The sequence below is a fragment of the Ptychodera flava genome, chromosome 19 (assembly GCF_041260155.1).
Source record: "Ptychodera flava strain L36383 chromosome 19, AS_Pfla_20210202, whole genome shotgun sequence".
NCBI lineage: Eukaryota > Metazoa > Hemichordata > Enteropneusta > Ptychoderidae > Ptychodera > Ptychodera flava.
Window position 1 is genome coordinate 22746598 of NC_091946.1, and position 11809 is coordinate 22758406.

The 11809-nt window shown below is 36.6% G+C and overlaps 1 protein-coding gene across 1 annotated transcript; it reads right to left on the reverse strand.

Annotated features, from left to right (window-relative positions):
* Positions 1–3135: 3135 nt before the first annotated feature.
* On the reverse strand, positions 3136–11541 carry LOC139118937 (uncharacterized protein CXorf58-like). The gene is given in 10 exon segments (XM_070682513.1): positions 3136–4909; positions 5377–5530; positions 5667–5823; positions 6273–6348; positions 6617–6748; positions 7267–7334; positions 7337–7377; positions 7776–7870; positions 10240–10339; positions 11032–11541. Coding segments are annotated over 10 exon segments (1131 nt in total). The 5' UTR covers positions 11166–11541; the 3' UTR covers positions 3136–4735.
* Between the last annotated feature and the right edge of the window lie 268 nt (positions 11542–11809).

The following is an 11809-nucleotide window of genomic DNA, read 5'->3' on the forward strand; positions in this document are numbered from 1 at the left end:
GTGACCCTCCCCTGTTACTCAATACCCCCAAAAAAAACCCGCAATGTGTTAAAGACCCCCTTCTGACTTGCTATACTTTTTAAGTCGCCCTCCCGAAAGGAAGGCAAAATGTGGCCGATATAACGCGTTGTCCAAAAATATCAAATCATATGTGTGTGATAATTCATGTAAATGTACTTTGCTTGAAGTGGCAGGTAAAAAGTGCATGCCTGTACAAAAAATGTAATTTTTAGATTTTATCGATAATGTTGATTCACTATACATGTAGTCGACTATAAGAAAACTACGAACGTGTATTTTCCAGTGTAAAACTAGCTATATCTGTTCATATACAGATGTTTAATAACTGATATAGATATACTTGATTAGCATGGGTTGTTTACAAGTGCACATGTGAACAAGATATTTGATTTTGGAATTTCTCTCAAAATGTTGATCCACTATACATGGGAGTCTATGACAAAACTATACATGGGAGTCTATGACAAAACTGTCAAAAAATTTTCAGAATTAAAAATTTGCACTATTTGTGCATATATGGACCCTGAATAATTGACATAATTGTGCTTGATTAGAAGAGGATGGTAAAATGTGCATCTGTGTACAATAACTTTGTTTTTGGAATTTCGCATAAAATGTTGATCCACTATACATGGGAGTCTATGACAAAACTGTAAAAAAAAATTTTCAGAATTAAAAATATGCGCTATTTGTGTATATATGACCCTGAATAATTGACATAATTGTGCTTGATTAGAAGAGGGTGGTAACATGTGCATCTATGTACAATAACTTTGTTTTTGGAATTTCGCATGAAATGTGGATCCATTATACATTGTAGTCTATGAAGAAACTATGAATAATTTTTTTTAAATACAAAACTTGGCAAATCTGTGTATTTATGTATGCTTGATTATTGATATTTATGTTCTTGATTAGACTAGAGTGGTTACAAGTCCATGTGTGTGCAAGAAATTTGATTTTGGAATTTCACCGAAATGTTGATTCACTATACATGGCAGTCTATGGTGAAACCCTATGAATAATTTTTTTTCCAATACAAAAATAGGTAAATCTGTGCATTTATGTACACTCAATTATTGGTACTAATTTCATGATTAGACTAGAGTGGTTTCAAGTTAATGGTTGTGCAAGAAATTTAATTTTGGCATATCACTTAAATGTCGATTTACTATACTTGGCAGTCTATGATGAAACTATGAATAATTTTTTTCCAATACAAAAATAGGAAAATCTGTGCATTTATGTACACTTGATTATTGGTATTAATGTTCATGATTAGACTAGAGTAGTTTCAAGTCAATGGGTGTGCAAGAAATTTGATTTTGGAATTTCACTGAAATGTCCATTCACTATACATGGCAGTCTATGATGAAACTATGAATAATTTTTTTCCAATACAAAACTTGGTAAACCTGTGCATATATGTACACCTAATTATTAGTATTGATATTCATGATTAGACTAGAGTGGTTTCAAGTCAATGGTTGTGCAAGAAATTTGATTTTGGAATTTCACCAAAATGTTGATTCACTATACATTGTAGGCTATGAGGAAACTACAAATAACTCATAGGTTATCTGATCCTAAATTGTCTATTCAAAAGTTGTTCGACCTGAAGCTTCCAGTTGTTATTGATTACACTATGCACTATTCTGAACAGTTTGTATTCTGTCAATGTCCTCAAAAAATTAAAAAATGTACATACAGCGACATGAACGTTGACACCGACCTATACCCAATGTATTGTCAATGGGAGAATGATGTCAAATAAGTAATCTCCCAAATTGTTATTGAAAGAGTCATTATAGGGGACAGTTATGCACAATAGTGTTGAATAAGTAGAAATCAGACTGACACTTAAATCAATGTGGCTGCTTGGATCATCAATACATTGTTTATTATACCTGAAATTTGCGCCCGAAGGGCGCGCCGAAAATGGTAATGGCAGAAAATGAAAGTGCCAGGAGGTATTTTTTCTTTTTCAGTATTCCATAACGTGCACATGCAATTTCAGCTTTGATGCATGAAAAAAGGTGACCCTCCCCCATAGGCTTGCACAAAATTTTATGACCCTTCAAAAATGCTTGCGCGAAAAATGGCGACCCACCCCCAAAAAACACCGGCCCACCCCCCCCCCCTGTAATTTGTGTCCAGTCCCTTATGTATTGAAAAGTTGACGTACAAAATTAGACTTGGTTCAAGTCTGTGATTTGTGAATGTTTGAGAGGGGTAAACGCGATGATTTGTGTTCTGTTTTAATTTGAAACGTGAGTGGGGTGAACGCTATAGGGGAGTTTCTCCCGGAATCACAGTGCAAGAAGTCCAAGTCGGTGAATCCGGCGGAAACTCACGACTGCGCAGACTCAAAGGGAACGCGTTCAATCGCTAGGAAAACGTGGCCTGGGGTGCCAAATTCCAAATAGGTTTGTATGAAAAAGGAGAGACACATGAGAAACTACTGCAAATGATTTTATTTTTAGAAATTCACCGACTTGAACCAAGTCTAGTGCAAATATAAAATATACCATTTTGACTATGATGCATGTATCACGCACGAAAGTTGAAATACCTGGTGTCGCAATCGAGTTTAATACAGTGTGATTGTTTGATGATACGAATTCATAGACATAAAATCAATCTTTCATAAATGCAAAAGTTCCGAACTATGAAACTTGCATAAAAATATAACAAAAGTGAGAGAGTTTTCATGTGAAAAGGAATGTTTTCAGGATGGCCGGGCCGGGAGGGCAAAAAGTTACACGCTGCACATACTGTGGATGACAAGCGCCGGCCGTTGAGGGCACTGTAAAGCACCGACGAAAAACCGAGTCTATTACAGATCATGTATTCATGTACAGATGTACGTGAATAATGCAATCTAAAATGCTCATTTTTATCAACCTTCAAAAACTTTTCTTTCACACATCCATTTTTGAAGGCATCTTTTTCCACCACAACTGACAAAAGCTTTACATTTTGGTTTTATTAACTTGCATTCTGATGGTTGATGTAACAAGTTAACAACAAAACGTCCCTCCTGTGGGTCTGCTTAACCTTTGCCCAAGGTCAAAAACTGGTTGTATGAAAGGAGTGGATTCTCACATGCAAGCATAGACTCAGAAATGTTGTTTATTTTTAATGTGATGAGATTTGAAGCAGAGAAAATCCATACACATTTTTGGTTGACACACATAAAACTTTGTAATTTCCTTGTAACTTTTCAAATCTGTCCCTACAAAAATGTCGGCTGCGTCTGTGCACATCTCTGAGCCACATCAAAGGACTTAGTTGAGATGACAAAAGGGTTGAAAGTATTACAAAAGCAGTCTATGACATTGTTCCTTTTTATTTGGCAAACTAAATAGATCCCTGCAGAAGAGAATGAAAGTCACATTTCATTACACCTTCCAGGGCTTCCTTTACAAACAGCCAATAGGATCCCTCCTTCTATTAGTGTTGAAGGGTATCCCTGCATTTTTTAACAAAGCACAAATAGGGTACAATAATAGCAGGTATCATGTCTATGATATTTTGAAGTGAATTGTGTACAAGTGCCTGTAGCCTAGCTGTGCTTTTTCTTGCAGTATATTGAGCATCTGAGCAACATTATATGGACATTATCAAAACTACAGTATGTCTACCTGCACTGCTATCCCAAATATTTCAGGAACATTATGTAAATGAGTAGAAAATATTAACCAATCATTCAAAACATTCCACAACTTATTCTGACATCACCAAACCCAATGACTATTTGTCAACAAAATTCATGTCCAATAAAAGAATCTGTCATATTTTGAACGTAGAGGGGGAGGGGGCAGTCTAGTGAGGGATATACAAGTAAACATACAGTAGGCATAACAACTTTCATTCTTCAGATACAGAAAATGTATGCTTGTACCAGTTGTCTACAACCAACAATGCTTACAAATAACTCATAAATCACTTTGGTACGACAATCACAAGTTAAAAGGAAAATTAAACAATGAAAAATACACATCAAGAGTTTGTGACCAAGATGGAGTATACTTCAACCTGAAATCAGACGTGATCTTCTTGAAAATTTGAAATGTGCAATATTTTGATTAAATTATGGGGTCGCGATACGACTTCCACAATTTTAAAAGCGTACACATCTCTACAGCATAAAGTTTTCACTATAGACTGTCTTTAAAAACTTACATTCAATTTTTAGGGCAAAATGCTGGCCTCAATTTCTGTCTGATTATTCAAAAGCAATGCATTGCAAATGATTTGATGTAACATGTATCATGACTTTTTCATAATGAACTGCACCAAAGTTAAAAAAGGTATATTTTAATCTTTGAGATTGCAATACAAACATGTGTCATTGTTTTTCTCCCAAGGATGTACCATGATGTTGGACTGGAAGATTCATGGCAACAACGACTAAATCCTATCATAGATAGCAGAAGCAAGACCTACTGGCCACTTTGAAACCAATTTTTCATGATTACTCAAAAACGTTATGGAAATCACCCATCTGATGTCTCTATTACAACAAATCATAAGATCATCTGTTCTCTATATTCTTGTTGCCAGAGCAACAGAAACAACTGCAACCCTGTGGGTCCTTATACTTGTTGCCATGGCTGACTTTAATAGGTCAATGTCACTTGGTAGGAGAGCGCCCTCATCACTACCATAACTGTACTGATTTGCAGTCTCTTTCTGTATAGTTTGTTCTGTCTCAACAAGGAGAGTAAAGGCCAAGGTCATCCATGGACAGTCCTTGGGTCCACGTGTAAAGCTTGTCTGCTTCCTTCTCCCAGTCATCGCCATCATCCTCCGGGATTTCATCCTTTCCAACTCTTCCCGGCATGGTCTGTTCCCTACGTAAGGACTGGCGTATGTCCCCATCACCCTGAATGCAGAAAACAAATAACAAATGAGTATTTTTTGCTAAACTGCTGAAAGTGGGAACTGGAGGTGGATCAAAAACGTGATTTGATAGACAGAGAAAAATAACTCATTATCTTAAAATTAAAGAACCAAATTTTTACAATGGACAGGTTTTACTGAAAGTGAATCATAGACTCTCCTACAAAGTACAGTAAGATGAATTTCCTGGCGTAGGAAAATCAAACATTTGAAATTTATGAATTTTTATTACATATTGTAACCCTTCCTACCCCCCTTTCATTGTGCAAGAGTCCAAACTCTTTTAAAGTCAAATATACGGTAATATATTATGTTGTTGTAGAGCCAGTCACTATTATCCACAGCGAAAAGGGTCTTTACAAATATTTAATCTGACAGTCTCAAACAAAACAAGGTTCTTCCATTTTTGTACAGAAATGCGAATGCAAAGCAAATTCTTGTATCCCTTACCAGTCTACTGCTGTTCATTGGTGTTGTGTAAATACGTCTCATTCTATCTGCCCGTTGCTTGGCTTGCCGCGACCGCCTCGCTGTCTCACCCGCGTGACTTTGCCTGCTGGCTAACCTGGACTTTGGCGTAGGCGCTGGAGGTACAGGAGGTGTTCTGGTTAAAAAAGAGAAGCAAAGAATGGTATTGAATAGGTATACCATGTTTTAATCTGAGACAAAATTGTACTCAAAGAGGCGCTTTCTCAGAGAAACCATCTCAAATAAACTTGCACTTTTTGAAAGAGACTGACCTCATCCGCGATATCGCCTTGATGTGTGCCAGCTGCATGTCCTGTGTTACCGGCCTGACCATCAGCACCGGCATTTCCTCTCGAAGTCGGTCAGACGGCGAACCGCCAAATTTGACAAAGTCCATGATGTCATACAAAATGGTTGTTCTGGGTAGGTCTGAAACACAAGTTTAAAAGCCATTCAATGATCTAGCCACACTCTAGCTCACTTGCAATACCATAATAAACTTTTGTCTGCATTCCAAAACAATACATGTTTCTTTGTCTTTTTTCAAAGTGTTGATGTTATCAACACAGGAACGAGACTGATGAATAAACTTTAAGCTCTACCTGCATGACTAAATAAGTAATGTAGGTAGCTGTATACCATTGATCTCTACACAGAAGCAGTGATTTGGTCACTTCTTGTTTTAATATTGATCACTACTTTCCATCCCCTCATAATCCCTTCCCAAAATGCACTTGGCATGCAAAATATAGACAAACTGACTGCGCACATTCATCTTACTGTACATACCATGTTATTTGTTTTTGTATCCATTTATCTGTGTACTTTCTTTTGCTGATTTCACCAAATGGACTGAATTGAGTGCTGTGTATATTTACCTGTTAGATCTAGTCTTCTCCAGCAGTTCTCTTTTCCACCCTGTGTGGCTGGTGTCTCGTCTAAATTACTCAAATACTAAGACAGAAAACATCATAGGAAAAGATTTAATAAGTAAAAAATAATACGTATATTCCAGTTTAACATTAAAACTGGATGTGAGACTTCTGAAATTTGCAAGCTGACTGCAACAAGGGGATTTTTAGGGGTGGACCACCCTTTCACCACCATGGTTAGGCCCAACCCCTATTGTTATCAATAGTGATTGTGGACCTGTTTGCAGGGAATGTGGGGAGGGGGGTAAACAGTTAGACAACGGCTGAGGAGTTGAGAAATCGTTTCTCACCTGCATGTAATCTTTCATAGTTGTGACATCAACTTCATCTGTGATTTTCTTAGCTTCATACTGGCAGGCATCGGTGATCATTTGATCATAAAAATGTCTGTTGCCCATCAGTCTACATGCATCTTCTGCAGCCTGCAATACAACACCAGCGTTCAGTTATGAGTTTAACACAAAAGTTTTCCCACACTTCTGACATTTATCTAGTGCTTTTGATAGTAAGGTATGATAAATAGTTCTAACCAAAAGATACCATAGTCCTCAACACATTTACATGTAGTTGGTTCCACATGAGAATGGTTGTCAACAAACATGTAACTATTCCTTCTAAGTAGTGAGCATGGATGTTTTCAGTTCTAATTATGCATGCAACACATTTAAGTTGATACACATTATAACAGCAAATCCTGTGCCTCTGTAATATCCACAAAAACAGGTATCGTTGTTGTAGTAGTATGACATACCTTGAATGACTTTGATAAAATGCAATCAAACTGTGATTGGTATAAAGTCAACCTGAACAGTGAAATGCTCAGATAACATTTGCTTCAATTTGTAAGTGCTGTAGCTTCCTTGTTTACAAACAAATCTCTGAAAGCAAAGAAAGGTTGAACTCTTTTTACAGATCGTGAAAACGAAGACTGTATCCCTACCTCTGACGCTGGTTTGATGCATTTCTTTCCGCTGATGTATTTCACCCCTTGCCCACCGGTGTGGATGTAATTTTGAACAAAATAAATGGAGGAAATTCACTTCCACCAAACCTGAAAGGGAAATAAATGGCTGTCATGTGAAAAATAAACCTGATGAACACTATGTCAGCACACTCCATAGGTTGGAAAAGCAGAGGGGTGACATAATTACACAACACTACATAATTTGCATGTTCTTTGTTGTGAAAATGTCTTTTTTGTATAGTTATTAACATATGAATTGCTCCAGAAACAGAGGGGTGGCCCATCCCTAAAAATCCCATTGTGGAAGACCTAGTTATCAGTTCTCTGATTTACACAGCCTACATTATCTGCATTTTTTATGTTCTGAAAGTTGAAAAACGCCTTCAAGTTATATGTTTGAAAACAGAGCACATGAAAGCAATGAGTGGAAAGTGTTACGATTGAACACAGATTTCCAAATAATGCTGCTCCATCTGATAACTCACCTAAACCGTATTCTGACATGGATGCTTGGATCTTTGAGGAGCTGTGCTTCGGCAGGGCAGACTTTTCTTAGGATTTCATGTGACAGTGAATGTTCCTGTTGGTTGTCAAAAGGTGAAAACTTGATCAGCCAGAACATCAGACTGAATACACTATGCATCAGTAAGTATGCATTGTTGTGATAATAGACTATATGACTATTTCATGTGTTCCAATATGGTCTGAATTTTTTATTTTTTTCCTGACAGCAGAATCTTCTTGCGATTTTGGTGAATTTGATGCACACACAAAAAAACTTGGGTCTTATCTCCCCTCCCCCCCCCCCCAGCTAAGTAATCACGTTTCTAGTGCGCTAGTGTTTATGATTGATAGCCCTTAAAGCAAACCACAAATTTCAGGTTGCATAGACATCCCTTTCAGTTTCATTAATTATGATATGATAAATCTTACTATATAGAAACTGGTCAATACTCTTGCTTTAAGGTTGAAGAAAGAAAATGTTCCCTTTGTAAGGAAAATGCTGTTGAAGATGAAGTTTTTTTGTCTTTGAGTGTAGATTGTATAATGATATTCGATCATGATATATAAACATAGTCACTGATGTACCATCAAGTGAGAAGCTGCGAAACTTTTTTCCAGTAATCATAAAACACATTCTCTAAAAGTATTTATAAAATGTTAATCTGAAAGAGAAATGTAAATTCAGTCCTCTAATCCTTCCTTTAAAAGGAAAAAATGTAGAGAAAACGATACACACAGGAAGTTCTTTTTAAACATAGGGCCAAAGTCCCTGAAGCTACTATAGACATGGATACAAAATTAAGTATTCCTGACTGTATGAAATTATCTCACTAAGGTCATCCTTGGACATGTAAACCAAATATTAAAGCTGTCTGACCAGCGGTTTTGAAAAAACAAGCGACTCAACAGTTGACAGAGCTCTGCTGTGTTATGTAGAGAATAACCTTTTGTGACACATGTATTGATGAAGAAGGTGGATATCTTTGATAGCTCATTTCAGGATGGCCTGACCAAAAATGGAAAAAATTCCGTAAAAATACAGATTTGCATATTTCATCAGACTATATTAGTCTATAATAGCAAATAAACGAGAATTATTACATTCTAATTAAAGGAAATAAGACTTGTTTAAATCAAGATTTACGTCATAATAAAACAGCATATCTGTCAGGTTATAAAGAATCTTCAGCTGATTATCTATATCTGTATTTTCATCCTATTAACCAAGCACATTTTAACTTTCAAATTAACATTGTAAGTAAGTTCTGTTGAATAAGTTGAGACTGTACGTACTCAGAGAAAGCACACTGAAGAGACAAATGTTTGTAACTTAAGAAGTTCAAGGTCATCAAAAGCATTATAAGGAATCATGTTACACTTTCATTGCACTGTTTACACAGATTGCATAATTGCTATACATAGCACATGAGGAATCTTACAGCCCAGCTTTACCATAAAAACCCTATCACTTTGACCACTCTTTTAATTGACCACTCTACTTTTTTCCTCAAAAAGTAATCTTATTTTATCCTTACCAAGTCAACCATAAATGGAAATTAGAACTTTCTCTATCTCTATTTATTTGACCACCCTATCATGACAAACTATTATGAGCAATTTCTTTTAGATAACATAAATGGTGGTTCAGAATATATCAAAGTTGGGATTCAGGAAAGTTGCCTTTACATGTTTTAATCCTCCAAGATGGTAAGCATTTCACTATGAACTGTCAAAAAAGTTGAACGTTCTGATAATTCCACACTAAAATTATTTTGGCTTTGATGATTTCCTAATTAATTCAATTATTTAAAATCATATTAATTATTTTTTTCTGGGTGAATTGATAGGGTTTATACAGTACAAGAATTACATACAATGTAAGTCAAATTTGACCAAAATGACAAAAAAATTCCTTAAAAATACACATTTGCATATTTCATCACAATTTGAACAAATCTAAGTTTGGTTATCCCTAGGGACCTGTATACAAAATAACAAAGCTGTCTGACCAGCGGTTATGAAGAAGAAGATTTTTTACCAAAAACACCTTTTTTGGCATTAATTTGCCTATTTTCAACAATATCAAAAAATTAAAAAAACTAATTTCTCAAAATCATATTTTTCATCTACACAACAAATATCAAATCAGCAAGTACTGTGGTTCTCAAGATATTTGAGTGGACGGACGCCTCACAAACGGACATACATACATACATACATACATACATACAGACTGACGACGGACGGACGGATACCCATCCCAATAGCTTCTATAGACTATAGTCTATAGTAGCTAAAAAGTGACTCATAAGCCAATATTTGGCTGGAGTTTCACATTAATTACTTTTGGTACATTGTAAAAGATTTTAACTTTATGTGTGTATGTATTACAGTTTGTGAAACTTTGTCACTGTAATAAAATACTAAATAACTAACTATACTTACAGCTGCACAAATTGCATGCTTCAAAAGTCGGAACATCTGCCTGTCCCTGTATGAGCACCATGTCCTCTCAATGATACGGACTGCAAGAATTTGGCTGACACTGCAAAACGAGAAAGCAAGAAGATAAGGTGTGAAACTGTAACAGGACTAGCAATTTCAACTATTTGCTGATACAAGTGCTAATAATAAAGTAATTGGAAAGCTTCTCCTCCTTGACAATTTTTTTCTATATCATGTCAACTTGGGCTACTGTGATTGAGACTTTGATATTAATGGAAACTTCACTCCTGAATAAACTGTCATTGCTGAGTAACTTTCCTCTCTGGATTATCAGAATGCTGTCTCGTACTACTACTGCATACTGGTGTATATGCGTATGGCTACAGATAGTGTACTAATTGCAACTTCTGTCACATACTTTGTCATAGTGCTGCATAGTAACATGAATAACACAGTCACCTGAATGTACATGCCCGCTTCTGTTTCCATATAAACATTTAGGTCATCACTACTTAACATGGGAACACTACTTTAACTGCTTAACCGAGCAGCTTATTTACATGTAAAACTGTTAACACTTACCTGTCACCACATTTTTTTCAGACACGAAAGTCGTCAATCTGAACAGGCCAGTAAAGTAACTATTGCTACACTGTAACAAATCGATCATATCATATTACCCTTTTAACATATCAAGTCGCAGGTTTATTTACTGTAAACACGCATTTTACAGTTATAATAGTGAAGTGGCACTTTACATTGTTAAGCTGTTACAAATCCTGAAGTACTTACTCTTTCTCACTGAGATTTCCAGCTTGTGCCCCAGTGAAGTCAAAAGGAGGCGGCCTCACTGGTTGGATGGCATGCTCACTGGGTACTTTGACGTTTATGGTTGATTTACTGCTCTGACTAGCGTGGACTGACATATTTAAGTGTCCCGTAAAAGAGCAGATGCAGTAGCAAAGTCTAAGACAAGGCAAAACACTAATTATATGGAAAGCGCGATTTTCGTGCACTCAACGTAGGCAAACACTTCCACTGTCTACGTCTGACCTCTGAGCTACCTCTGTACCGCATACGATCACGTCTCCATGATCGAGGACTTGTTAGCACCGCATCGGTGATCAAACGATGGAACGCTGAACGTGATTTCTTAACTCTACAGATTGATTCCCACTTAAAGTCGAACCTCGATTTTGTAGACTCTTGTTAACAGGCGACGCGACGATGCCTGATTCGGTGCGTAGATGATGAGGACGATACAATGTTTTGGTTACACAGTTCCCAAAATGGCGACTGTTTACCCATAATGCAACGGTGTTTGCTAGGCTACGATCGGACCCTCCAACTCTACTGGAAACTGTATCTCTGTTCTCAGCAACAATTTTCCAGCTGCCTATATCCCTCACATTGTACTTTATAGGTAGATTCAAGTATAAGTTTTGTCGTCAAGGGTGCACAGCGAACAAGAAGAATCGCATATATCGTTAGAGAAAACAGTTTTTCGCCATATCCTAACAAAGGTCAAACGCGGGTCATATAAATTTGTAATTTTTACTTGTGCTAGAGT